We start from the raw sequence: 27,948 nt of genomic DNA, 5'->3' as shown, positions 1-27,948 counted from the left end.
TTTCAGACGCTGGAGGAGGTGCTCGTGGCCATCCTCAAGCATCCCACGCTGGAGGGCTGGTACCTGGCCCTGGAGCAGCAGGCGCTACCCCCGCACACCCTCAGTCCCGTCCTCGTGAAGCTCCTGGCGGCCCACCTCAGCGCGGGGGTCCTTCCGCTGCTGGTGGCGAGTGCCCCCGTCCTCCAGAGCCTTGGTCAGCTGGGGCTCCTGGCCAGGTACTCAGAGGCCATCACCCAGAGCGTCCTGAAAGAGCTGCGGAACCAGAGGGCCCGCGCAGCCACGCCGATGCCGAAGACCCTTCCTCAGCTTGAAGCCCTGCAGGGGCTGCACCCGTACATGGAGGGCACCCAGCTCCGGGAGGTCACCCTGGCCCTGCTGAGCCTGCCCGAGGCCCACCTGGTGGCCCAGCGACCCACTAAGTCCCGCCAGAAGGAGAGACACCTGAACGCTCTCGGGGTGACCCTGGTCCAGCTGCTGACCAGCCGCCCCCAGGAGCAGCTGCAGAGCGGTGAGCTCCTCCAGGCCTCCGAGTACGTGAGAGGCCTGGGGGCTTTGCTGCCCGCGCTGGCCGTGGACGAGCTGGACGCCGTGCTCCTCCAGGCTCTGCAGAGAGAGCCGGCTCTGGCCCCCGCAGTCGGGGTCACTCTGCTCGACTACTGCCTGGCCCGGCGGACGCCGGTGGCCCTGGGCACCGCGGCCTTGCTCCTGCAGCACAGCTGTCCCCACCTGCTGCGCTTTGAGCGGTGGTGCAGGCGGGCCAGCCTGGGGCTCTGCCTGCAGGAGGCCCTGGACGACTTCCTCCCTGTCATCCGCATGTATACCCAGTGCAGGACCCGCGAACACTTCACGCGCCCCGCAGCAGGTACAGGAAGGGTGGGTTTGGGCAGCCAGGAGGGCTGAGAGCTGTGTGTCCACCCTTAAGCCCTGGGACTTCACATTCTGGAGGTATCGCTTAGTTCTGTTTCTCCTCAGATGTCTGACCCAGGTCTGAGGATGGAGCTCCCATCAACCCCGAGTTGCCCACGGGAAGCTGGAGCCAGTGGTGGGCGGTAGCTATGGCCATTGGGGGCCAAGGAAGGAGCGGCCCCAGCTGGGTCTTGTTAGGTTGAGAGAGTGGCGTGGGTGATGGTCCTTTGCCCCGTCCCCCTCTCCCCACCGTTGGGAGCGTTGGTGAGTCCGTGCTGAGCCGAGGCACTCGGCTGGGCCCCGCTCTCTCTTCTCTCTCCACCCATTGGGTTTCAGGTCCAAGGCACTTCCTGATCACCTCCAATTCAATTTAATTCGTTTTTATCGTGTGTACGAATGATTTTTCACTCACTGCTTTGCCCCTGTGCTGCATAGCTTCGTATCATCAATAACAGATGTTTTTAAAAAATAAGAGCGCCCCTGCAGGAGGGCGTCTTCCGGCCAGTGGTTCTCCAAGTGAGTTCAGGACCTGGGTGCTCACCGTCTCGTCATGACCCTCGAGCCGGGGCTGTGCCCAGGGCCTGCGGGACTGTTAGGGTTGAGTGATGAGAGGTGACCGGTGGCGTGCTGGTAAATGTTTTAACCACTGGCTCTTGGGGGAGACTGATTTGTAGCATTTGCCGATTTCCGTGGCGTCACAGCTCCTGCCGTGGTCAGTCTCGTGCTACCAGTGTGACATCACCCAGGTCACAGGTTTCCTGAAACAGAGCCACCAGCCCTTGTGAGCCGGCTGTCGTGCTCCACGGCGCTCACCTCTCTCCCCTGCTTGTCTCTGCCCCAGTACCCTCTGCTGTCATGCCTGTCTTGAGGAAGGCCCTGTGGAGGCCGCTGCAGACCAGGCTTCTCAGTGCTGACGGGCCCCTAGAGTCTGGGCTGCATCAGGAGATCCTGGCCCAGCTGGTCCCATTTGCAAGAGCCAAGGACCTCCGTGTCCTCATGGACCGATTGCCCCGCTTGCTTCAGACTCCAGGCAGTCACCAGAGGTGTGAAGGCTCAGATTGTGTAACGGCTCTCCCTGTCTCGGCTTCCCTTTTCGCTGTAGTGGTTATAAAGCGGTGGAAATCGCTGCATTGCTGTTGTACAGTTGGGGAGAACGCAGCTCCTCCGAGAGCTCTACTTCATCCTGGCTGGAGCAAGTTCATCTCCATGAGTGGGCGGCTCTGATTCCCTTAGAGCCGTGCTTATCAACCAGGGGTGATTTTGCCCGCTCCAGGGAACATGTGGCAACGCCTGACAGCTTTTACTGTCGCGACAGGGGTATGGGGGGCTTGTTGCTTCTGGCTGCTAGAGGGTGGAGGCCAGGGGTGCTGCTAAGTATCCTGTAGTGCATAGGACAGGCCCCTCCCCTCCCCCCAAAGAGAGAATTATCTGGCCCAAAATGTCAGCAGTGCTGAGGCTGAGATAGCCTGATTTAGACAAAGTCTGGACAATATATCCTTTTTCTGGTGTGCTGTTTCCCCTAGTCGTAAAAGTTCTGGTACGTCTTTGAAGTTTGCGTAAGGGGCAGGGGAAGCCTGTGATCTCTGTGCTTGGGTAGTTAGTGTAGGGACCAGGGCTCAGGGCGTCTGCCTCATATGGCCCATTGTGATGCTGGATTATATATACTTAAAGCTAGAGGGATTTGGGCCGTGCCTGTAACTCTGAGTTTTGTCTTCTGCTGCAGTTGGGTCGTGGCTGACTCTGTCTTGGCTGTCCTGGAAGGGTCGGCGGAAGAGCTGCGAGCTTGGAAAAAGACTCTGCTGGAGGCCTGTGTACAGTGGCTGATCGCATCCTTTAGCGGCGGCCAGCAAGATGATGGTACCCAGGATCGAGAGAAGCAGATGCTGCTAAGATTAAACGCACTGTTGGTAGGTGTCTCTTATTAGAGCCCCTGGTTAAATTTTTAAGGGAAAGAGTGAGATAGACAAACCCAGGTTTGCAGATACATTCAAGCCAGGTGGCGTGAATTCGACCTGGTGGGGGATGAGAGGAGCCATGTCTAGGAGGCGACGGGCAGGTGGAGGGCAAACTTTGAAACGGTGAGCCATCTTTTATCAGGAATGGTTGCAGGAATTTGTCAGAATGCTTTTTGGTTGCATCTCCTGAGATGGTTATATGGTATTGTTTTTTGTTTTGACTGTTAATGGGGTGAATTATATTAACTGATTTTTGAACGTTAAACCAGCCTTGCATTCCTAGAATAAACCTACTTGGTCATGATATGTTCTCATTTTTATACAGTGTTGGATTTGATTTGCTGACATTTTACCAAGAAATTTTGTATCTGTGTGCACGAGGGGTATTAGCTTATAATTGTATTTTCTTGCAGTGTCCTTGTCTGGCTTTAGGATCAGGTAATACTGGCCTCAGTTAGAGTTAGGAAGAGTTTCACTGGGTACAAAATTCCAGGCTAACCGTTTTTATTTTTTTCAGGCATTTCAAAGATGTTGCTTTACTGTCTTCTGGGGTGCGTTGGTTCTGATAAGAAACCTCTCACTCTTATCTGTATTTCTCTTTACACGATGCCTTTTTTCTCCAGCTGCTTTGAGGACTTTTTTCTTTACATTGCTTAAACAACATGATTGCGATATGCCAGAGCGTCGTTTCTTCAGGTTTTCTGTGCTTTGGGTTCAACGAGCTTCCTGGCTCTGTGAGTTTAGAGCTTTCATAAAATTTGGAAATATTTAGCTGTTTTGGGGCCTTTATTTTCTTCTGTTTTTTTTTTGTTTGTTTTTTGTTTTGTTTTGTTTTTTTTTATTTTTTGCCGTACGTGGGCCTCTCACTGTTGTGGCCTCTCCCGTTGCGGAGCACAGGCTCCGGACGCGCAGGCTCAGCGGCCATGGCTCACGGGCCCAGCCGCTCCGCGGCATGTGGGATCTTCCCGGACCGGGGCGCGAACCCGCGTCCCCTGCGTCGGCAGGCGGACTCCCAACCACTGCGCCACCAGGGAAGCCCCTTTTCTTCTGTTTTCAATCTTACATTTTTGCACAGAGATCATTAGCTTCCTGAAGAGCTTAATGTGTTGTGTTACAGGATTGTGAACTTAAGGCATGTAGGAACCTGACCCAGTAGAGCTAGGAAAGAGGAGGAGAAGCATTCCTGGGATGTAAGGGAGTCGAGCTGTGGAGCCGGGGGTGCTGGGCTCTGCTCTTCTAGGGATTTGTGTTCTTGGGACAGGCCTCCCTCCTTACCCCACTTGGCTGTTTTCTTTCTCTCTCTCTCTTGCTTCCCATCCCCCCTTTTTAACAGACTTAACCTTTTAGAGCAGTTTTAGGTTCACAGCAAAGTTGGGCGGAAACTCAGAGTTTCCACGTGCCCCCTTCTCCCACACGTGCACAGCTTCCTCACCGTCAGCATCTCCATCAGCCCTTTCCTTGTAATTGAGGTGTGGTTTTCATCTCGTGGAATATGAGGTCTTAAGTGTGTAGTTTAGTGCTGACAGATACACGTACCCCTGTGCCCACACTGCTATCCAAGATTTTCATCATTCCAGAAAGCTCTCTCGTGCTTTCTCCCAGTTGGTCCCCTTCCCCCCAGAGCAGCCACTCTTCCGATGTAACATAATGCACCACGTTTGGAGATTTTTCTCCCCGTCAGGGACTGTGGACCTACACTGGCCCTGTTAGGGCGCAGTGGTCTTGCCCTGGGTAGATGTTCTCTCGTGTGTTTAAACAGTCACATGTGGCTGCACCTCTGTGTGTCGCAGATCAGTCAGTGATATTCAGAACGGTGGACAAAGGGGAAAGTTACACAACTACTTGGGAATTTTCTTTTGGTCATTTGGTGATCATAGGTATGCTAAGACAGAGCTACGAGTGGAAATAACAAAACAATTAAAAAAAAAAATCAAAGTAAGAAGCAACTACAAGCTTTTGCGAATTGCTTGGATAACTATATTCTGTATTTACTGGAGGGCTGTAATTTAAATTCTGTGTCCTCTATTTTAAATTAATTCGGATATTCCATATATATTTCTTGCTTTCTTTATTCCTAGAATTCACTTAATGAAGTTGATCCTGGTGATTGGCAGAAATTTGTGAAGACTGGACTCAAGTAAGTTGAATTTATTTTCTTGGTGCTGTTCGGTAAGGCGGTGAGTGTATTTGCCGGTGCGGGGCCAGTGGTGTAGCTTGTTATTAGCGTAAAGAACGTGGCAGAGCAGATGCTGCTCCCATTTTGGGCAGACGAGACGAGACAGCAGTGTTGGGGAGGGAAAATGATTTGCCCGTTGACATGTGTGTACTTCTAACAGCGATGAGAGAAGCAGCCTTTAAAAAATGAAATATTTTTTGGGAATTCCCTGGTGGTCCAGTGGTTAGGACTCTGCGCGCCCACTGCCAAGGACCCGGGTTCGATCCCTGGTCAGGGAACTAAGATCCCACAAGCCACGCAGCACGGCCAAAAATAATAATAATAAATAAATTTTTTTTACTGAAATATTTTTTAAAAGCCAGAAATGTGCAGAGAACAATACAGGAGCACCCAGATTTAATAAATGCTGACAGTTTTCTCTATTTGCCCTAATTGCGTCCTTTCCTTCCCTTGCCCCAAAGTGTCACTCTTCTGAGGTTGAGTTTTGTCATGGCCCTGTGTGTTTAACACTTTGGTTGCATGTCAGTATGTCTCTAAACAATAAACCACAGTGTTTATTGAGTTTGACGTTGTATACAGATGTATCACTTTATTGTCCCTCTTTTGCACTCAGAAGTTTTTGAGTTACCCATGTTGATACATGGAGATCCCCAGTTCATGTAGCCAGTGTCCTACTGGTGGACAGGACCTCCCTTCTTTCCTTCCTTCCTCCCTCCCGACCCTGCAGTGAACGTTGCATGTCTCTTTGTGCCCAGGCGCCAGATTTTCTGGGGGAGGGGTCACTTGCTGGCTCTTAACGTGGGCACAACTCCAGTTTTACTAGATTTTTTGATGTGTTCTCCAAGCTGACGTAACATGGTGTGGAAGTTCGTTTTGTCCTCGCTTCCTCACCAGCAGTTGATGTGGTCAGACTCTTTCTTTTTGGCAGTCAGGTAGTCATGAAACGGTATTTCATTGCACCTGTAATTTTCATTTCCCTGATTATTCGTCAGTTTGAAACAGAGAAAAATACCCAAGAGAGAGAAGTAAGTGAAGGTGAGTCAGAGGTAAATGGCAACCGAGGATTACCTTCGTGACATGACGACATTTCTTTGAGTCTTTGGTTAATTTGCGTTTCTCGAATGTTCCCTGTGTGCTAAGTGATTCTTAACAATAGTCACATGTGACTAAAAACTTTTTTCTCCAGAGCGATGCTTTCATTTCTTTAGTGGGTTCTAAAGGGATTTAAGATGAGAAGGCTTCTGGGGTGTTAGAGGGGCGTTTTGAGTAGCTGAAAGGAAGGAAGGAGGGAAGCTGACCCGGCAGGCAGGCCAGGTCAGGAGTGCTCCCTGTGATGGGTGGGCGACTAGGTTTGTGATGCTGCAGGTGTGCTGCGGCAGCATGGGTAGTTTGGGTGATGGGTGTATGCCTGTGCGCTCCAGGATTCTCACCTGTGTGGCACGTTGGACGTTTTCCTTGATAAAATGTCGAGCAAAAAGGTTTTCTGTTGTTTATGAAGCTAGTTTTCCCTTTGATTCTTGCCTCCTAGATTTCGGTATCAGGACCATGCATTTTTAAAGGCCCTTTGTGCTGCCGTCCAGCTCCTGTATCTCCCGGAAAGCGCCGCACGCTCGCGGCTCACTCAGCTCTCGGTGGTCCACGTGATGCTCACCCAGCACTCCCTGTTCCTGCCCACTTTGCTGACGGCTGGAGAGGAGGAAACCTCAGGCAGTCCCATCAGAGGTGATTCTTTACCCCACCTCCCACTTCAGACACGGAGCTCATTCCCGGATTTCGTGTGTTCTCAGAGCTAAGGAAGCATTACCCGAACGGTATCCGAATATTTCATGTCTGTCAAATCCAAGCTCAAGAAATGTTTCCTCTGACTTGGGGGTCACACAGCAAACGCAGACCTCTCTTCAGAGCCTATTCTGGCCTGCAGAAGCCAGATTTAAGGTTTTCTGCTGTATCGTGGGCGAGCGTTAAAACCTGGGAGTTAGGGGGAGTTAGGAGGGGGGGTTTCTCACCTGGGAGAAATTGTTTAGTTGCGTTAAATGTCTTAATGGGGTGATTGAAACTTTTATCAAGGGCGAAGGGTTCGAAGGTCCCTGTTGGTGGGTCCCTGCTAGGGACTCGTACAGCCCAGGCTTCTTCCCTAGTCGGTTCGGTGAGCTTTTACGTTAGCATGACGAAGACTGTGGGAGATGGCAGAGGTCTGAGGGGTCCTGCCCTCCCGAAGCCATACCGTGTTTAGAGACAAAATTGGCATCCCCAAACTGTTAGGAATCACTGCAGAGCTGGTCTGTAATAAACTGCTAAACTGGAGAGAACCCTTACCCAAGTTCCTGGTACAGGCAGTAGAAAAAGTAGAAAGGCTCCCCGCTTTCAGGCAGGAGTAGAAGTATTAGAGATTTTGGTAACATAATCATGGAGAGAAATGCTTAGGTTTAAAAATCTTTGTTGCCTTAAAGTTTGGGAGGGGGCTGATGGCAGCCTCGTCAAAGTTGTGTTTATTTTAAAAAAGGAAAAAGCAGGGAAGGGACCACGTACAGTCCTCAGACCAGTGTTGTCTAGAGAAGGATGTCTCAAGCATTTGTGTTTGCTGCAGTGCTTCCTTCTCCACTTTTACTCTGCATGTGCCCATCCCCCTGTACTGCCGGGCATGTCAGTGTTCTTTTCTTCCAGAAGCGCTGGTGGACCTAATGTCGGTGGCAGTGAGGCTGTGCCCCTCTGTCTGCGAGAGCAGCCACTTCGCGGTGCTCCTCGGGGCCTACGGAGCCTCTCTCAGCGTCCTGGGTGAGGGTGCGGGGACCGGGCGGTGTGATCAGAGCGTATGAGGTCTCGGGGGTCACCAGGAAGCTTTCTAAACTGACCCTCAACTGACTTTAGACCAGAAGATCTTACTTCTCCTGCGGGCCTACGAACAGAACCACCATAGCCTGGTCAACTTCAGGTGAGCGCTGGGCCCGGAGGTGAGAACGGCAGGTCTTGAAGGCCCCACCCAGTGAGCTCCCCCAGGGAAAAGGGGGGCTGGGTGGACCCCTCGGCTCACACACCATTGCCAGCGTGGGCTGCTCTGACCTCTCACTGTGAGGATGGTCCCCGATGGCCGGGCTTGTCTGGGCTGGGCCACCTCACTGGTTGACAGTGTGTGTCTGTCACAGACCTGCCCTCGGACTCACTTCTGACCTGGCGGTCATTTAGTTGATTCTTCTGAAAACCTTTCTCTTGGTGCCTTCCTTTAGGTGGGAGTGACTTAGGTGGGGATCTGGGAAAAGACTGAGGAGCGCTGGCTGGATGTTAATTCCGCCCTCTTCCTTGTCTGTGCGTGCGCGGTGTCTGTCCCTGGATTTGTCTCTTTCCTGTCTGTCTGTCTCTGTGTCTGTCTGTCTCTCCTGGGTTCCCAGGGGCCGCTCGCTCCTTGGCCAGCATGGCTTTGGGCCCTGAGGGGCTGGGCTGATGCCTCTCCCTTCGGGCCCTGCCTGAGCTCTGCAAGGGCCGGGGTTAAGCTATTCATAGACAGCATCTGAGATTCTCTTTGCTGCCCTAGTTTCTTTTCTCCTTAATTTGGGACCAGCACCCCAGCATCTGCCCAGTACATAAGAAGAGCTTTGTGTGCTGAGACAGGAAGTAAGCTTACTGGGCCAAGAAAAATAGTTCAGGAGAACTCTGCAGGGAAGGGGAAAATATATTTCCCTTGTAGAATTCTTTTTTTTTTTTTTTAAAGATTAAAGATGTATTAGCCTAGAAGCCCCCCGCCTCCCCCCCCCAAAAAAACCAGTAAAGAGAACCATTTTCTGCCTCTTAAAAGAGTCCAGGTCATGAATAAACATTGTCTCTCCCTTCCCCTCGTGGCCTCACCCACTTACTGCCTTGGAGGTGGTGCTGTGTCAGTTGTATTCTTTCTGGAATAAACAGCCCCTGTGTACACGAGGGAGAGGAGAGAAAACAGAAGCAGTCTCCCTCACGGTGAAGAGCGAGCCGTCCTACCCAACCCCCGCAGCCTCAGAACCCTCCCTCCGGTTAATGGAAGTCACACGAGGGTGCCCTGGGCGCGGACGGGTTGAGTCGCTTTCCAGGAGGAAGGCAAGGTGACCTCTCTGGGCGGCTGCCACGGGGACTGGTGGTGCGAAAGGTAGAGCTGGGGACGGCGCCAAGGCTGTGCAGTGGACCTGGTCTGCTCACGGCCCCGTGGCAACGAGGAAAGGTTTGTACCAGTAGAGCATCATTGAGCTGCCAGGGTTCTGCCGCTGTGCCCAGCACACACTCTGGAGCCAGACTCCCCAAATTTGAATTCCTGTTCTGCCACTTACCAGCTGGGCAGGGGGCCAGCTGAGCAGCGTTCCAGATCCTCTCTGTGTCTCTCTTCCCGCATTTGCAAAATAAGGGTGACACTAGTACGTACCTTATGGGATAGCCGTGCAGATTAAGTGAAATGAATACACCTGAAAGGCTTACAATAGTGCCTGGCACATCATAAACTCTCTGTAAGTGTTGGCCTCCATCACCCCCGACACTGTCACACCACCCTCATCATTGTCAACCTCTCCATCACTCCCACCTTCCCCCTAAGTTATCATGGGGATTAAATGATACAACACAGGACATGTACTCAGTGCCTGGCGTGCTAGCTGCTCGACAAAGCTACCTGCGGTGCCATCATCACCATTGTCACCCCTGTTCCCGATGGGGCCCTGTGACCAGTCTGCTCTCCCATCCGGCTCTAGGCTGCTAGCCTGGGGCCCAGCGGCCGTGGAGCATCAGAAGACGTGCCAGAGCCTGGGCAAGTCACTGTGGCAGCAGCCGAGCGTCGGGGACATCCTCCGCCTGCTGGATCCGGACCGCATGATGAAGACTGTCCTCCACTTCCCCCAGAACCGGAGACTGCTGCCCCCCGAGGTGCGGGGGGCCCAGGGGGGAGCTGTCAGGTTTTAGCTGCTATAAAATACAAGCACTGCTTTTCTTGTGATTTGTTAACTTTTTATAAGTAAAATTCCACCCATATCCAAAGGTACAGAGACAGGACCCATATACCCACCACCCAGCTTCAAAACTTATCAGCACTGACCATACTTGTTTCTCTTCTAACTTCTTTCCACAAAAGCAAATATCAAAGGTATAATTTCACGTACAAGCACTGTTGTTGTTGTTTTTTAATAGAACCATTTTTTAACGGGCTTGGATATTCATAATAATTTGAACTCTAGGTAGTAGTGGGTAAACATTCACATGGTGTTACGCTCATGCAGTTGGACCACACGTTTCTGTTTGTCTCGGGCTATTTCAGGACACACAGGATCCGATATTTAAAGACAGGAGCACGACGGATCTCAGTGACCTTTATGACCCCTGTTTCCTCCTTCATCTCTTCAGTGAATTGACCAGGCCAGGTAACTGCAGCCTTCCGGGTGGGTTGAGGGGGCATGATTATTACCATAATAACCAAATTAGGACCTTAATCTTGAAAATAATTCTTGAAGGGTCTTCAGCTGCCTTCTCACCTTTCCATTCCAGTGATTTTCAGCAAAGTAACAGTTAATGTTTTGAATACACAGTGATTTTTTTTTAATTATAATTTTAAAATCTGGGAGTGTCCCTTTGTCTTTGATGTTTTCCTAATTTTAATGACAAGAGCATTTTCTAAATTTTCACTGGATAGTGGTCACATACCAGCAGAAATGAGAGACTTTGACAATGAGTGAGAGCCTGCTAAGGTTGGCTTTTTCTTGGTTTAAGTATATTTTTGAAATTGTATTTTGTGTCTACTACCCTGAGGGTGGGAATCTTTGTGGGTGAATGCTTCGGAGAGATAGAAAGAACAGAAACGTGTATCAGTACACGCTGGTAAAGGCCAGCGTCTGATTCCCAGGCTGGTCAGGTCTGTTGGTTTGGGGCATTTTGTCGGTGATTGGTGTGTATTTTTTTTGCGGTACGCGGGCCTCTCACTGCTGTGGCCTCTCCCGTTGCGGAGCACAGGCTCCGGACGCACAGGCTCAGTGGCCATGGCTCACGGGCCCAGCCGCTTCGCGGCATGCGGGATCTTCCCGGACCGGGGCACAAACCCGTGTCCCCCGCATCGGCAGGCGGACTCTCAACCACTGCGCCACCGGGGAAGCCCTGAATTTGCGTTTTCTTAATGGCTAATGATGATGAACATCTTGTGGCTTATGTACCATCTGTAATCCTCTTTGATAAAGCATCAGTTCATGTCTTTTGCCCTTTTATTCTAATGGGTTTTGTTTGTTTGTTTGTTTTTACTGTTGAGCTTTGAGGGTTCTTTATATATTGTACCTATTAGTCCTTTGTTTGATATGTGATTTGCAAATATTTTCTCCCACTGTGTAGCTTATCTTTTCACCTTCTTAACAGAGTTTTTCAAAGAGCAGCAGTTTTCAATTTTGATGAAGTCCAGTTTATCAGTTCTTCCTTTTATGGGTCATGCTTTGGTGTCAAGTCTTAAGAACTCTTTGCCCATCGCTCCATCCTAAAGAATTTCTCCCATGTTTATTTCTGAAAGTTTTATAGTTGTAGGTTTTACATTTAAGTCTGTGGCGTATTTTGAGTTAATTTTTGTATAAGGTGTGAAGTTTAGGTCCAGCTTCATTTTTTCGCCTGTGGGTGTTCCGATCCCGTCCCCACTTGTCGGTCCTCCATCTGTCCTCCTCGCCCTTCCTCCTGGTTACTGCCAGGCTGGGGAGTCCCGGCGCCCCTGCACTGACACTTCCTGGCTGGGAGGGCAGGAGTGGCCATTACTGCTCCTCACGTGGCCTCCACTGGCACCAAGCGGGAGCCTCGTCCTTCCTCTGTATTAGGGTCCCTCCGATGCCCAGTGGGGACCAGCCAGCGTGAAGCCTGAGGGGCTCCCTCACTTCTCCCTCCTGGTTGTAATGGCCGTGTAGATGAGGTGCACCAGGAAACCATGCCTCACTGATTGCCCTGTTTTCTCCCCTTTTAAACTTGATGGTCTTTTTATACTCAAATGCTCTTCCTTATGGATTTGCTGATCCTCTACCACTGCCCTTAGTTCCTAACAGAAAGATGAGAGGGCTGTGTTCTCAGAGACTAGCCTCTCCATGAACACTGGATTCTGTGGCTGAGCTAGAGTTTCTTTGCAAGAGAGCAGGGGCATTTCATTGCATGCACATGTCAGATGATGGTGATGGCCAGCAGATATCTTAACTGCCCTGGTGGCTATTAGCAGCGGCCAAGTGAGGCACATCTACTACGCTCTTTGATTCCCCCCAGGTCTTGGCAGTGCTGGCTAAGTCTGTTTCTCATCAAACATGAAAACAGATTTTCCACAGTCTAAAAATATGATGCAACTTGAGTGAATTATAACAAATCATTTAGTCTGTTGCTCTTTCAGGAGAGCTTTTAGGAGACAGAAGGCAAAGGCTTGGAAAACAGTAGAGAAATAGTAAAAATCAGGGCAGTGTTTTTCCCAGAATCTTGGATAGTGGGGGGAAGGGGGAAGGACAGGATCTGGAAGGCCTTTTGTGAAGAGAGGTAACTAGTAAATGCTCTTTCAAGTTAGGGAAATCTCCAAATACAGCCGCTTTTACATTTTATTGGTATAATATAGGTAGAAAAATTTGCAGAGCATGTCTACCCAGAAAGGACTTGCAGTAGCTTAAAATACTGCTTATACCAAAATCATTCATGTTGACGTAGAAAATTTTAAAAAGCGTATAAGTGGATAGGGAAATAGTTATGCAAAACAGATAAGCAAACCAAGAAAAACTAGGTTCATTAAATTTTGCTCTGGGCTACTTATAATCCAGAACAACAAAAAAATGGAAGCATAATATTTTTAAACAAATTTCATCATCTGATAAAAGGAAGTAATACCAGTTCAACAGGAGAGGAAAATTCCTAGCAGTAAAATGATAAGTTGAACAGAACAGAAATCTGTGAACAGTATAATGGCCAAAGGTTTACTATGGTTGAATTGTCACGAATCTGTTTTTCGTTTTATTATTTTTTAAAAAGTTACTATTCCATTTACTCTTGCCCTGGTGGATAACTAAACATGAACAATGTTTTAAGTGAACTTTTATTGAAGCGTGATATATAGACACCAGTGCAAATCATGTATGTGTGGCTCAAGTTTTGGTGAAACCACTGGCCAGATAGGAACAGAACGTAATCGGCAGCTCCTCCTCAGGCCCCTTCCTGGCCAGGGCCCCTTCCTCCCCAGTAGGGACCAGTGTCCTGTATTTGAACTTTATGGAAATGGCATTAAACACTTCCTATTCTTTCGTATGAGCTTCATTTATCTACATTATATTTGTGAGATTCATCCATGCTGTGTGTAGCACAAGTTCTCCACAGCATGTTTTTACTTCCTGCAGTGGCACCTGGGTCCAAGTGTTGCTAAGCATTCTACAGTCCTAAATTGGGTCACCTCCTCCTACCTCCTGCCTCTGGTGACCACAAATCTGATTAGTTTGTATGCGTGGTGGCCAGGCTTCAGAGAAACTCGTCTCACTGCCTTTGCTGAAAATGGAACCTGTTTTCTTAACCTTACTGCTGCTTTTCTTTGAGTCCTTGGCTGAAAAGCAGGGCCAGCCAAGGCTGTTAGCAATGGCAGTGACAAATGCTTTTTCCACAGCAAATTCTTGTCCTCAAGAGAACCGGGCTGAACTCTTTGGCTCCTAATTCACAGAACAGGGAGGCCCACGTGCGGTCCTCACCAGACTACTGGACACAGGCTCCATGGACCGCTCCCTGTGACGAGCCTTCCTGGCCAGGCCGCCTCTAGGAGATGGTGTGGGAGGAGGCGTGACGAACAGCTCTTTATGCTCCGACAGCACAGCTGCACTGCCACCAAAGCCCATAAAACGTGGGGTGCTTTTTCTTTTTTACTCCTGGTTAAGCCATTTTGGTTTGAAAATCTGTTATCACAAGGCCGAATCTCTATTTATGAAGTTCTTAAAACAAAGAGAATGGTATTTATAACAATTTTTTGATAGCCTATTATGTTTTCAACACTCAAGGGAAGCTTTTTTCCATACATGTTACAAAGCCAAGACTTCGGAGAATAACAGAGATGACCACAGAACATGAAGTTGACTTTTCCTCGTGGACACGTGGAAAATCCTTTTGTCTTAGAGAGTGTCAGTGATTACTAAAAATATCCCTGCCGAGTACTAGCTATTTTTGGTAAGCGTAATATTAAATGTTTAGAGTGTTCTCTTTTCCAGATTTATTCCATTTATGTCTGTTTGTTATGTAGGTATGGAGGTATCTTAAACATATCTCATCTTTTCCAAAACAATATAATTTTATCCCTCAGTTTGATGCTTTGTAAAGCATTTGGCATTTTTTCCCCCTCCCATCAAAAGTAGTCACTTGTTAGAAATGAGAAAATTTAGTCCATAAGCTGTTAGAGCCCAAGAGTCTTCTAATTATTCTTTTTCCATCCTTTTACTTTTTCTTTCCTTCCAGTTTTATTGAGATATAATTGGCATACAGCAGTGTATAAGTTTAAGGTGTACAACGTAGTGACTTTACTTAACATACATCATGCAGCGATTACGACAGTAAGTTTAGTGAACATCCGTCATCTCGTATACATATAAAATTAAAGAAATATAAAAAATTTTTTTCCTTGTGATGAGAACTCAGCATTTCCTCTCTTAACAACTTTCATATATAACATACGGCAGTGTTAATTATATTTACCATGTTGTACATTGCGTCCCTCGTACTTATTTATCTTATAACTGGAAGTTTGTGCCTTTTGACCACCTTCATCCATCTTCCCTCCTCCTGCCTCCTGCCTCTGGTGACCACAAATCTGATCTCTTTTCCTGTGGGTTTGTTTGTTTGTTGTTTTCAAGTATAGTTGACCTACAACACTGTTAGTTCCTGGTGCGTAACATAGTGATTACCTATTTCTCTACATTTCAAAATAATCACCACTCTATCCTTTTACTTAAAATCTGCATCTTGAGGTTAAAAGTGGTTTCTTGTAGACAGCGTATACTTGGGTTTTGTTTTTATATCCAATCTGACCGTCTCTGCCTTTTAATTGGAATGTATACACCATTTACATTTAATGTGATTATCAATCTGATTCCACTTTATCTTCTTTTTTGGCTTTTAGCTATAATTTGTGTGTGTGCTTGTCAGCATATGTACGTGTGTGTGTGTGTATATGTGTTTTTGTGTGCATGTGTGTGTTGGTTGCTTTAGGGTTTATGGTATACATCTTCAATTTATTGTGGTTTACTTTCAAGTGAGATTATACCACTTCATGGATAGTAGGAGCACCTTACAATAATATATATCTCTCCCCTCCTGGCTTTGGGCTATAATTATCATACATTTTCCACCTGTTGATAAATGTTAAAAAGCCCACAATGTGTGGCTGTTTTTGCTTCAGGCTGTCAATTACCTTTTCAAGGGATTTAAATATTTTGTTTACCCCATAGTTATCATTCCTTGTTCTCTTCATTCCTTTGTGTAGATTCAGATTTCCATCTTCTATCACTTTCCTTCTCATCAAAATACTTTTAAGAATTCTTATAGTTCAAGGCTGTTGGTGATCAATTCTTTCAGCTTTTAGTCTTAACTTTTGAAAGATTTTCATGGGGTAGGAAATTCTCGGTTGACAGGTTTTTTTCTCATTGTACTTTAAAGATGTTGTCACCTTGATTCTGGATTGCATTGTTTCTAACAAGAAACAGTGTTCTTATCTTTGTTCCGCTCTATGTTTTGTGACCACTTTTAAGATTTTTTTAATCACCAGTTTCAAGCAATTCGATTATGATAAGGCTGGGTGTAATTTTCTTTATGTTTTTTTGTGTTTGGGGTGTTCATTGAGCTTCTTGAGCCTGTAGGTCTGTGGTTTTGTCAAATTTGGAAAAGTTTTGGCCATTATTTCTTCATTTTTAGGGACTCCAGTTATACATGCATTAGCCTGCTTGAAATTGCCCCACAGCTCAGTGGTGCTCATGCTTTTAAAATTCTTCTTTCTCTCTGTGTTTCAGTTTGGTTAGATTCTGTTGTTGCTGTCTTCAGGTTCACTGTTCTTTTTTTCTTCGATGTCTTATCTGCTGATGAGCCCATCTAGTGCATTTTTCTTTTTTGTTTGTTTGGTCTTTTGTTTGTTTTATTGAAGTCTAGTTGATTTATAGTGTACTTATGTCAAACCTAATCTCCCAGTTCATCTCACCCTCCCCAGGTGACCTATCCCTGTTCTGAGGTTTTTCTTGACAATGTTTATATTGTAAAAAGGTTCTCCCGTTGCGGAGCACAGGCTCCAGACGCGCAGGCTCAGCCACTTTGAGGCATGTGGGATCTTCCCGGACCGGGGCACGAACCCGTGTCCCCTGCATCGGCAGGCAGACTCTCAACCACTGTGCCACCAGGGAAGCCCAGGCCTGGGTTTTTGTTAAAGAGGATTTGAAGTGTCCTGAATTGCAGGTGTGATCAAGTGGGTCCCCTCACGTATCCGACCTTCTCTCCCGTCACATCCTCTCCTGGAGTAACGTGAGTTTTTCAGGGCCTCACAGGTGATGAGAGAATATCAGCCAGCCAGCTCTGGGCTGTAGCTTCTGTTCAGGCTTGGTGAGCCGCTCTTCTGTGAGATTTCTGTCATATGTTTGAAGAAAGAACTAGGGTTGCAGAGTGGATATAAGTTAATCCTTCGTAAAATCGATAGTCCAGCTCAGACCAGTTCACGTTGGCTGTATCTCCCAGCATCGCCGCCTTACGTATTTTCCTTGGCCGTGTTTGTAGGTGGGAACTCAGAGGCCGAGGGCTGAACACGGTAGACCCGAGAGCCGGCTTTCTCTGCTGACCCTCCGGTTGTGTCCCCCAGGCCTCCGCATGCTGGGATCTCAGTGGTGGGTCCGAATGTCACCTCTGATCTCTGGTTCACTGGGTATCTGTGAGAAGTAATGAAAGATTCCTGGGATTCTTGGGATTTACAAGCATCTTAGAAACTGAAGGCATGTGATTATTGCCACGGAAGGGGAAAGAGTCTTTTACCCGGCTTCAGCAGAAGTTAAGGAGTGCAGGAGGAAGACTTGCATTTCTTGTACCTAGCGCGCACACGTAGCTGGTGGTGGTAAGACGCGAGAGCAAATGGAATTCTCTGTGTTGCACGAGCGTCACGGAATCATAGTGTGTGTGTGTGTGTGTGTGTGTGTGTGTGTGTAGTTAATGCTGTATTTTATTTCCCTCAGAATTTGTGGTGGATTGTCGGAAATTTGTGGATTCAAATGCTCTGGGCCTAACTGTCACAGCCCTCAGCAGCTACGACCCCCTGATGCGAGCTGCGGCCTACTCCGTGCTGGCAGCCTACTACTCACAGCTGGAGGGGGCACGCTTCCGGGAGCAGCCCCAGGTGAGCGGGGCTGCGGGGCTGGCTCTCCGCCCGGCCTGGTGGAAGGATTTCCTAAGGAGATCAGAGGTGTTGCCGGGAGACTGATACAGGACAAAGTCTGTGCCCTGCTGGGGGAGGACGGGTGATGCCTGAGGCTGTCTCGGGTCCTCAGCCCCGGGAGATGGAGACAGGTCTCCCCTTACAAGTGGTCTTCTTGTGTTGTGGTGGGCAGAGCAGTTCTAATTTCTGTTGAACTCAGGGGTGACGGCAGCTGTCACCCAGGACACACAGAGCCTCAGAAGCTGCGCCCTGAGGTGGTGGGGACAGGCGTCAGCTTGGGTGGTCCCCGGGGTGCGAGGAGCAGGCCACTCTGCAAAGCCGTGGTTTAGGCTGTACAAGATAAGGCTGATCACAGACGTTCTGCAAATTCTCTTTTTTTTGCGCCCCTTTTTCCTGGTTTGAAGGTACTGTACCTGTTGGACGTAGTCCGGAACGGGATCCGAACTAAGAACATGAGACTCACCTTCACCTTGACTCTCTTCATCGCCAGGGCAGCCTTGCAGATTTTGAAACCAGGTACCACTGACAGGATCAGGTTGGGGTGAGGTGGAAAGTTTGAGGCTGAGCAAGGCCACTTGGAGGCGTTCATCCCGCAGGCGTAACCAGTCCACCACACGTGTGAGGGAGACGGATCAGGGCCACACGTGCACAGCACAGAAGAGTGTGTGTGATGGGGGAGATTACGTTCCTGTTCGCCTGTAGGGGTATAAAGCTGTGGTAAAGCAAATCACAGCTCCTGCCAAAGGGGCTGCTCGGGCGCGTCACGGATCCATACGCGAGCGCTTAGAGGGACCTGACACGGAGGCCCGTCCGTGGTGGCAGCTGCCGCTCTGAGCTCGGGGGTCAGCGTCAGTGTAGCTCACCAGCTAGAGGACAAGCGGCCTGTGGGTCCCGTGCAGGTGTCACCCAGGGCATGGAACACGAAACACTCCACTGTGTTCCTCACAGCAGGGCAGCGCCGAGGCAGTGTGAGCACAAGTCAGTCTATCATAGGACCTTTTTTTTTTTGGTAATTAGTGAAAAGTCGTAGAATGTTGATAACGTTAGGGACCACAGGGTTCTTTGGAGGTAACATGGTTGTTTTTAGATGAGGAGATAGCCTCCCAGCTGGGGCCCCCAAGGTTAAATAGCTTGTTCAAGGCCCCACAATCAACCTGTAGTCAAGTTGCTGTTAGAATTCAGATTTGATTTTCATGTCCTCCGTATCTTTATTTTTGGCTGCGTTGGGTCTTTGTTGCTGCGCACGGGCTTTCTCTAGTTGTGGCGAGCGGGGGCTGCTCTTCGTTGCGGTGCGTGGGCTTCTCATTGCGGTGGCTTCTCCTGTTTCAGAGCACGGGCTCTAGGCACTCGGGCTTCAGTAGTTGCGGCTCACGGGCTCCAGAGCGCAGGCTCAGTAGTTGTGGTGCACGGGCTTAGTTGCTCTGTGGCATGTGGGATCTTCCCGGACCAGGGCTTGAGCCTGTGTCCCCTGTGTTGGCAGGTGGATTCTTAACAACTGTGCCACCAGGGAAGTCCCCCCGTATCATTTTTATTACATGTTTTTTTCTTTACCTTAGAAGTTACGGGAGGAAAGAAGGTAATTAGCCATTTAGACTCCAAAGGAACAAACTCTTCTGTGAAAATACCCCAGCAGAGGTCACGGTGGATGGTCTTGGCCTCCCATCCAGTCTGTGCCCCCCAGGCAAGCTGTCCCACATCAGACCTGCTGTCGGTGTTGGAGCACAGGGCAGCATCAGTGGTCCAGGGTTGGGACCGGGGGAGGAGGTGTCGGCCCCGCTGCATTCAAGGGCCAAGTGACCCAGGGCGCGTGTGAGCCCCCTTTGCTGTGGCAGTTTCCTCAGTGGGAGGCCGGTGGGCTGGGTGTTAGCCCTGTGCTGTCTGAAGTGTGGCCAGGCCCCGCTCTCCCCACCAGCTGATTAGAGTTTAGGCAGTGGGCTGATGCCTGGGGAGGGGTGACGTCTCCGAAGGACTGGACATCCTCACGTGGTTCCTGGGCCGCAAGAGAAGCCCGTGTGCTGTGTAGAACTAAGGTGTCTTAACTGCGTTTTAATTCTTGAGAACTAATAACCTGGATAAGGATTGGAAAGCCCCGAGGGGGCAGGGATTTATGTCTGACCGCCCCCCAGGGCCCTGCTCCCCTACTCCAGCCGGCCACGGGGTGTCCTGTTGGCACTATGGTGAGTGACTGTCTGCTTGTGTTCACAGAGGAGCACATGTATTTGAAGGTCAACAAGTTCCTGCTGTCCCATGAGTACCTGAACATGAACAAAGTTCCAGGCTTCTACCAGTTCTTCTACAGCTCGGACTTCGAGGTAATGCTCTGAGGTCTCGGGGTCCTGGAAAGACTCCTAAATGGGATGCCCAGCCACTGCGCTGACGTTTCCCCGAGGAGACTGTCAGCTACAGAGCACAGGCTGGGGTGGAGCTCGGGGCCAGGTGGGCCTATGTGTGGAAACGCTTCCCATTCCACACCTTGATTCTTGGGTGGCTTCTCAGACCTCACAGACTACTCCAGAGGCCTCGAGTCATGGCCTCCTCGTTCTATTTTCTTGGTGAAGCCCTGGGTTGAATACTAATGTGCTTTTACAGAACACCCGCTGTGAGTAAGCACAGTCCACTGTGTAAACTTGACCTGGTCCCTCATTCCTGACCTGGAGAAATGGAAGCAGAGAGGAGATGGAGGGTTTTTAATAACATACCCAGAAACGGAGGGTGGGGGCGGCTGTGCTGCAGCCTTTGCCCCCAGTTGAAAGTACTGGCGTTTGAAGAGTTTTCAGGGGAAAAGGCCTTCACTTATTAACGATAGTTTCTTGGTTGCTTGGGTTACAGCAGAAGACGGAGCGGGAGTGGATGTTTGGGCTTCTGCGCCAGGGGATGCGGGACAAGTACTGCTACGAGCTCTGCGCCAGGCGGGGCGTCCTCCACGTCATCCTGTCCTTCTTCAGCAGCCCGCTCTGCGACGACGTGGCCCAGGTAGGCGGCCAGCACTCCTGGGGGGCTGAGGCCCGGGCCCTTGCACGGGGTTCCATCTGCCAGCCAAGTCCCCGTGGAGTCCCACCCAGCCTGGCCTCCCGATTCTACATTAGCTTCCGGTGCCCTGGCCTGGGGGCAGGGCCTGTGGAGAGGGAGGGAGGTAATGAGTACCCAGGTGGCTCTGGAACGGCTGAAAGCTCTAGAAACTCGTCACCCCATAAATGACTGAGGTGCTTGGAGACACGCCCGAGCCACCAGGATGTCTCACGATGCACAGAAGCTGCAGGTTATCAAAACTCGGCGGGAAAATGAGTCGGGAGTCGAACCTGCCTGCCTCACAGCGGACGAGGGAGTCTGCACGTTAGCTCTGCCCCTGGAGCCAGAGCTCATGTCGCACGAGATGTAACTGGGAGAATTCATCAGTATTTTGATTAATTTCTAGCCCGGTCAGCTTCTGCTTGTGGTATCATGTAAAATGTGGGTAAATAGGAGTGAGTTTGAATAAACCGAATTCGAGTACGGTAGATTTCTATTTTTTACAGCCTGTGAGAACTCTAAAGCACCCAGTTAACAGTTCCAGCAGGAGTCCCATCTTTCTGTCCCCTCCAGGTGGTAAAATCAAGGCAATGAATGAGCCGCCCGCAGTTCATGGCTGGGCTAGAAATGGGTCCGCCCTCCTCCCCGCTCAGGCTGCCCCGGATGCGGGCCGTGTGGCTTCCGTGCCGTGTCTCTGCTTGTGGTGGATTAGCGGGTGGGCGTCCCCGGGCCCGAGCTCGCTGTGGCCGTCTATGTGCTCTGGCTGTCACTGTGGGGAAGGGTGGTCTCACACGGCCACCACCTTTGCGGACTTAGCAGATGGCACGCGCAGCCCCCGCCTGTAACTGGAACATAGCATTCGATTTTTTAAAGTGTTCCCTGGATCAAGTAAGTCAGGTTTTCCCACTGCAGAGTAACTTTCTGTTCTGGGTTTGCAGAATTGGGTTTTGGAAATTCTGCAGAATGCTGCCCGGGATGCCAAATCTGCCTATGAGATCCTGCGGGATTACAGCCTCTTAACGTGGATCCTCCACATCCTGGAGAGCAAGTAAGCACCGTGTGTCTGTGTGTCTGTGTGTGTGTGTCTGTGTGTCTGTGTGTCTGTGTGTGTGTGTCTGTGTGTGTGTGTGACTGTGTCTTTGTGTGTGTCTGTGTCTCTGTGTGTGTGTGTGTGAGAGCGAGAGAGTGTGTGTGCTGTGCGTCAAGCAGAAGGAGGTGACACGGAGACCGTGGCACCTCCTGCCATCTCTCGTGTCGGCTGGAAGTGTCCCGGAGAATCTGTGTTCCCGAAACAGCATCCTCTACAACACCTTTCTGTCTCTTGTGCCAGGTCCAGGCTCCTCCCCTGGAGTGGGGTCCCCCATCTGAGGTTTCAAGGTCTCTGCCCTTCCTGAGGCAGAAACAGGGGGCTCCTGTTTCAGGAACGCTCATGCGGTGATGTGGGTTCGCACTCCACTCCCGCCCAGGGTCAAGGTGCTCGGCCAAGAGCCGGTGCCGGAGCAGCGTCGAGGGCTGGAGTGGGTGTTTGTCTTGTTACTGGGGCTGCTGTCACCGGGTGGCTCAAACGACACAGTTTCATTTTCTCGCCTTCTGGAGGCTGGAAGTCTGAGATCGGGGGGCCAGCATGGTTGGGTTTGGTGGGAGCTCGTTTCCTGGCAAATACACTGCCGACTATGTCCTCACGTGACCAGGGAGAGAGAATGAGAGAGCTCTGGTCTCTTTCTCTTCTTACAGGACATTAATCCCACCATGGGGGCTCCATCCTCATGACTTCTAAACCTAATGGCTTCCCAAAGGCCCCACCTCCAAATATAGTCCCACTGGGGTTAGGGCTTCAGCATCTGAACGGGGCAGGGGACACGGTTCAGTCCATAGTGTGATCTGTTTTGATTCCTAACACTCTCCTAAGTTTGAGGCTGTGTGAAAAGATGAAGACCTTGTCTCAGCAGACAGCTCTTGGTGGCAGGGATCTTTCTTTCAAACAGCTACCTATGATGATAAGCCTGGGGATATCCAGGCTCTTTCATGCATTTTTTTTTCCTTTTGTGCATTTTTTAAAAAGAATTAAAAGATTTTTCTCTGAAAGAAAGTAATGTCTTATATCTAAAGGCAGCACTGGCTGGTGATCTGTTCCTGGCTGTTACCTTCATGCTTTAGGGTTGAGTTGTCCTCGTGGGCGGGAAGGGTCTTCCTACGGTGCCGCAGCGGCTCCAGAATGTCCCTTAGTGGGGACTGAGGTGGTTGGCTGTCTAGAAAGGAGGGTTGGGGCCTCGCCCTGGGGTGGAGCTTCATTTCTGTAGCAGACATCCTGTGTTCACTTAGATGCTGTGTCCCCCTCTTTGGGGGCTGCAGCGGGAGGTGCGAGGATAGATGGTTGGGGGAGAGGGGAGGGGCCTGCCACTTGGGATGGTCACCACCGTCGCAGTCTCTTCCATGGTTGCCGCCCACTCCCTCCAGGAGATGTCACTGGGAGGAGAGGATGTGACAGACAGTGGACTTTCCCACATTTGATTTCAGGTTCCTGGAGACTCAGCTGCTCTCCAACCTCATCTCCCTGCTGCACACGCTGTGGGTGACCACCCTGGGGGACAGAGGCGTGGAGGCAGGGCAGCAGCCTCCTTGCAAGCCTGGGTCCCAGGAGCCCCCGAAGCTGCTCGCCCTGCACTTGGTCGACGAGTTCCTCTACGTTCTCCTTGTGCTCACGAAGCACCTGAGGTAAGCCCCTCCCCACTGGCCATGACCCCTTGGAGGTCACGGCTCCACAGGTAGGCTCTGGGCGGGGGCTGCCATCCCTTCGGTGACGTCAGGAAACCTACTTCAGCTGCTCTTCTTTCCACGTCAACTTCAGGCGGTTCCTTTCAAGGCCCTGAGAACTTAGCACACTCGAAAAACCTAAAGCCTGTCATTCCAGATCATTTTTAGCAGCAAACCGTCTAGTGGACTTTTGGATCCAAGCACTCAAAATGTTTTATAGAAAGAACATATTTTCCATGATCTAAGCCTAGGAAAGTTAAGCTGTTCCCAAACTCGCCTCCGCTTTCATTAGCCTATGGGCTCCCTTATCCATGAATTCCTTGAAAATTTCAGTATTTTCCCCTTGGAATTACACTCTTGGTTTCCTCAGGAGAGCTCAGTTCTTCTCAGATTCTACTGTGTTAGAGAAAATACACTGTGTGCCCTCAGATTTCTGATTTGGGAACAGGGGTATGCTGATTGAAACCAGAGGATCAATAGCCAATGGATTGTCATCTCAGAATGAAACTTTCTTGATAAAGAACCGGGCATTTGGTTTTCTGTTGTTTGGAATTCAATCGTTGGATTCATACCAGAGCGCCCGTTTCTTATTTTGGGGTTGTCCCAAGACACGTTGGTCTCTGAGAACCGATTGTTATTCAGAATACTGATTGTAAATGTTAAAATTGTGGAAGGCAGATGGTTTTGAATTTTAAATTCCTTAGAACTCGGAGGGATGTGCGTCCCCACAGTGCCCACCGTCAGGTTTGGCCGTGGGTGGTGCCGTCCCCGGGCTTTGCCGAGCCTTTTCCCTCGAGGCTGAGAGTTCCTGAGTCGGAGAGGAACTGGCGGTCCTGGAGCTGTTTAGCGTGGCAGCGGGCACCCTCACCGCAGGCTCTGCCCAGCTCTCCCGGTTTCCAGAGCGCTTTCTGTGCCTCCAGGGTGGAGCTCAGACTCCGGGCCCCAATTCTGCCTCCCCTTGAGGGGCTCCCTGTTTCCTGCGCTGTGCGCTGGGCTCCACGCTCTTGTCTGTTGTGAAGGGTCGCCCGGGCTGTGAGTGGACGGTGTGCTGAGCTGCAGGACGAGGTCCTGGGCTGCCAGACAAGGAGGTGGCCCTGGCTCAGTCCGTGGCGTTGGCTCCCGCAGGCCCGCCTTGGCCTCCACCCAGCTCACCAGCTTCTTCGGGGCGCTCGACTCCGTGCTGAGGTACCGGGCCACCGTGCTGCAGGCCTTCAGGGACATGAACCGCTTCACCGTGAACGAGACTGTGCTGTCCACCAGGGATGCCCTCGTCCTCCTGCACCAGTGGAGCCTCGTCGAGAGAGACGTCAGGCTCCAGGAGGACCTGAGAGCAGCCGCGGAGAGATGCCAAGTCAGGGAGCTGCTGAGTGAGTGTCGGACCCGCTCCCCAAGCTGTGCTCGCTGCCCCGCGGAGCAGCCGGAGTCTTACCGTCCCTGAGCGGCATGTCTGCAGCTTAGAGACAGGGCCTGTCCGTCTTCATAGCCCGAGAGGGAGCGGGGGGCCGGCTCTGAGTCCCAGCTCTGCCGCTAACCAGCGCTCAGCTGCTACGATAGCAGTGACGATGGGTCACAGGGAGGCACTGAGCACTCGCTGTGCTCCAAGCGTGGGGACGCGTCCCGGGAGGGCACAGCCCGTGGGCCGCCCCACCATCTGCATCTGTGTGTGTGTTAGGGGGTGGGCGGAACACCAGTCTCACCGCCTTTTTTCTTTCCTCTGTGTGTGTGTGTGTGTGTGTGTGTGTGTGTGCGCGTGCATGCGCGTATGTGTGTGTGTGTGCGTGTGTGCGCGCGCGTGTGTGCGTGTGCGTGTGTGTGTGTGTGTGAGACAGAAATGCTCAAGGATAAGAACAAGCCAGTTGGGCCAGCCCGAGCCAAAGGCCTCCGGGGCCGGAAGCGGAGGCCTGGGGAGGCCGAGGAGGCGGTGGACCCCGAGCTGCCGGCGTCCACCTTGGAGGCGTGCAGGGGCCTCCTGAGGTCCATCCTGACCCACTGGGGGCCCGCGTTTCCTGACCCCGAACCTGAGAGCGAAGGCCTGGGCCCCGTGGGCGCCGTCACCGTCCTGGTGGCCGGCTGGGTGCTGCGCTCCGCGGCCGCGAGCCCGCCCGGCCGGGTGGAGATGGCGGGCCTCCTGGGCTGGCTCAGGAGCTGCGTCTTGCCGCGGCCGGCGGTAGTGGCCGACCTCCTTCAGGACAGCGCCGTGGCGAGCGGCATGTTCAGGCTGTACAGCAGGTTCTGCGGCGCCGAGGGGCGGGCGGGGCCCGAGCAGAGCGCGGCCAGCCTCTTCAATGCCGTCATGCTGCAGCTGGGGGCGGCCCGCGGCCCCGCCGGGAGCCCCTACCGGCCGATACTCGAGGCCGTCCACCTCTCTTCTCTGAACGCGGAGGATGCAGCCACGCGAGGTAAGCCTGGTGCTCAGGTCGAAGCAACGCGGGAGTGGGCCTGGGGTGGGGAGCATCTCCTGTTCCTTCGAGCCTGTCGTAAGCCTTTGGGGGCCCCTCTCCACGGTTCTGAGGATCGCGGAGAGGGCCACGGGGCCCTGAGTGTAGGGGGAGAGGAGATCTCTGCCTTTGCCTTCAGGTGAAAGAAACCTTTAGTGATGGTTTTGCTTACTGTGGAGAAAGATGCTCACGTCACAACCTTGTGTCCCACCGGGACGCTACCGTTATTACCCACGTGAAGAGTTACGTTTCATGTCATGGCCAGGTGTGTGTGTGTGTGTGTGTGTGTGTGTACACTCGAGCACACACGTGCACACACAAACACACAAGTCACACAATTGATGTGCTTGGCGCTTAGCAGGTGCTTAATAAAGGTGTGACTGCACAGACGAGGGAACAGCAAAGGCTGTAGGAGGACAGGAGGGAGGCTGTGACCATGTGTAGGTGGCTCCTCCATCCGGGAGGGTGGACCCTTCACTGGGGGATGAGGGACACGAGGGGGAGCAGGGAAGGGGGCGGGCCCACAGCACAGCAGGTGAGCTCACCTGGTAGCCGGGGTGCCCTGCCCTCTCCTGTGGCCGCAGTCGGGGAATTGAATCTGGGCCTGTAAACCTTCTCACCTGTGCCACTGAGGGGATGATGGGAAGTGACTCCGGGCCGCTCCTCCCCAACTTCGGTTGTGGTTCTTGGCCTGGGTGGTCAGCACCAAGGAAGAGACTTGACTTGTAGTAACTTTTTTTTACATTTCACACACATTCATTCATTGCATGAAAAGATAATTTTAAAATGAACAAGAAAGGTTGACTTATAGTCAGGCAACGGTGGAATTAATTTATGGCAGTGCGTGCTCACTGCCGTCTGGGGCTTCGCACAGCCCCGGGCCCCTGTGCGTGTGGGCGGGTGACTTGTTTTCTGACAGACCGGATTGCGTTCTAATGGCCTTGTCCCTTTCCTCAGCCACTGCTGCATTCCTGGTGTCTCTGTACATTAAGGACATCTGGCTGGGGGCCCAGCGGCCAGACACCCTCTTGACCCACGTCCGGATGGTCCTCGACGCCTCGGAGGACGTGGAAGGTGGTGACGAGGAGGCCATCGTCAGGCTCTGCAAGGACATCGCGGCTGCGATCCCTGACACTTAACCCTGTGTGGCTGGCGCTTCCGGCTGCAGGCTCTAGGAGTCAGGTTGAATCAAGGGTTTCCATGGAAGGCCTGCGAGATGACAAGCTCTGAATGTTGACCAGGTGTCCTGACAGGAAAAGTTGGCTTCGTTTAACTGACTGATAAATAATAAGCTCAAGGGACCACGTGTGCAAAGCGGTCAGGGTTACAGTGGGCTTGGGGACCTTCGGGCCGTGAGCCCCAGTCAGCGAAGACCCTTCCTCTTAGGGGCTCATTGTTCCTCAAAGAAATACCACAAATCGAGGTGGCGCTTCTGAGTGCTTAAGGGATTCGTGGACTTTAAAGCCGAAGTGTCCAGAGATATATCAGGCAGAAGAGCAAGAAGAGAGACATGTAAAGTTTGCCTTAAGGCTTTAAAACAAAGCTTTGTGGAACTTTTTGAATAAATAAGCCCTGCCAGTGTTGTGTTAAGTTATTTTAGTAAATAAAAAGGGTGTTACACTAAATCCTTAAAGTATGAAATTGTTTTGACTTCTGCTTTGGAAAGATAGCCTATATTTTTAAAAATTCTGCTTCAAAGGGGGATTTAGAATTTTATAACTTGTTAATAAATGTCTATTTATGTTAGGTTTTTGTGTTTTGTTTAATTGGTTTAATCACAGGCTCTTTTTATTCTACAGAGACCTGCATTTCAGAGGTCAGGATTTGACTTTTAAGATTTCTACATTAATTGATATTGTAGCTGACCAACATTGAATATGAAGTTTCATGGGTTTCCCAGATAAAATTTGGTCCTGATCATTTAAAGCTCTGCATGTACCCTCCTGCACACCCAGGTAGGTGCCCAGGGGTCTGCTGGGCCCTCGTGCCACGTCAGCACACGCATTCCCTGTCTGCCACCTGGGAGGTGGCTGTTTATTTGCCCATATGATGTTTATTGCACTGGCAATGGCTTGGTTTCAGCTTAAACATTTACACTTTTGTCTCCTTCCAGTGTTGTTTAGACTCTTTTCAGGTTTGTTTGTTTCTTTTTGCGGTACGCGGGCCTCTCACTGTTGTGGCCTCTCCCGTTGCGGAGCACGGGCTCCGGACGCGCAGGCTCAGCGGCCATGGCTCACAGGCCCAGCCGCTCCGCAGCATGTGGGATCCTCCTGGACCGGGGCACGAACCCGTGTCCCCTGCATCGGCAGGCGGACTGTCAACCACTGCGCCACCAGG

General features: G+C 51.0%; 1 protein-coding gene across 3 annotated transcripts in view; it reads left to right on the top strand.

Annotated features, from left to right (window-relative positions):
• The window catches only part of URB1 (URB1 ribosome biogenesis factor), a 64,906-nt gene extending 37,549 nt beyond the window's left edge, over positions 1–27,357 (top strand). For 2 of the 3 annotated variants that reach the window (XM_024758244.1, XM_024758242.1), the window contains exons 22-39: positions 7–862; positions 1,748–1,949; positions 2,630–2,813; positions 4,940–4,998; positions 6,566–6,759; positions 7,702–7,812; positions 7,906–7,969; positions 9,744–9,915; positions 10,304–10,406; positions 17,211–17,371; positions 17,815–17,926; positions 19,616–19,722; positions 20,240–20,383; positions 21,358–21,467; positions 22,937–23,134; positions 24,299–24,540; positions 25,003–25,572; positions 26,569–27,357. In XM_024758244.1, the coding sequence (XP_024614012.1) occupies positions 7–862; positions 1,748–1,949; positions 2,630–2,813; positions 4,940–4,998; positions 6,566–6,759; positions 7,702–7,812; positions 7,906–7,969; positions 9,744–9,915; positions 10,304–10,406; positions 17,211–17,371; positions 17,815–17,926; positions 19,616–19,722; positions 20,240–20,383; positions 21,358–21,467; positions 22,937–23,134; positions 24,299–24,540; positions 25,003–25,572; positions 26,569–26,750 (3,771 nt within the window). In that variant the 3' untranslated portion in view covers positions 26,751–27,357. The remainder of the gene's footprint in view (positions 1–6; positions 863–1,747; positions 1,950–2,629; positions 2,814–4,939; positions 4,999–6,565; positions 6,760–7,701; positions 7,813–7,905; positions 7,970–9,743; positions 9,916–10,303; positions 10,407–17,210; positions 17,372–17,814; positions 17,927–19,615; positions 19,723–20,239; positions 20,384–21,357; positions 21,468–22,936; positions 23,135–24,298; positions 24,541–25,002; positions 25,573–26,568) is intronic. The other variant, XM_024758243.1, reaches the window with a different exon arrangement.
• Positions 27,358–27,948: the final 591 nt, after the last annotated feature.

This window comes from Neophocaena asiaeorientalis, unplaced genomic scaffold (genome assembly GCF_003031525.2).
Source record: "Neophocaena asiaeorientalis asiaeorientalis breed wild unplaced genomic scaffold, Neophocaena_asiaeorientalis_V1.1 scaffold45, whole genome shotgun sequence".
Lineage (NCBI taxonomy): Eukaryota > Metazoa > Chordata > Mammalia > Artiodactyla > Phocoenidae > Neophocaena > Neophocaena asiaeorientalis.
Note: the sequence above shows the minus strand (reverse complement) of the source record. Positions and strands in the feature narration are given on the sequence as shown.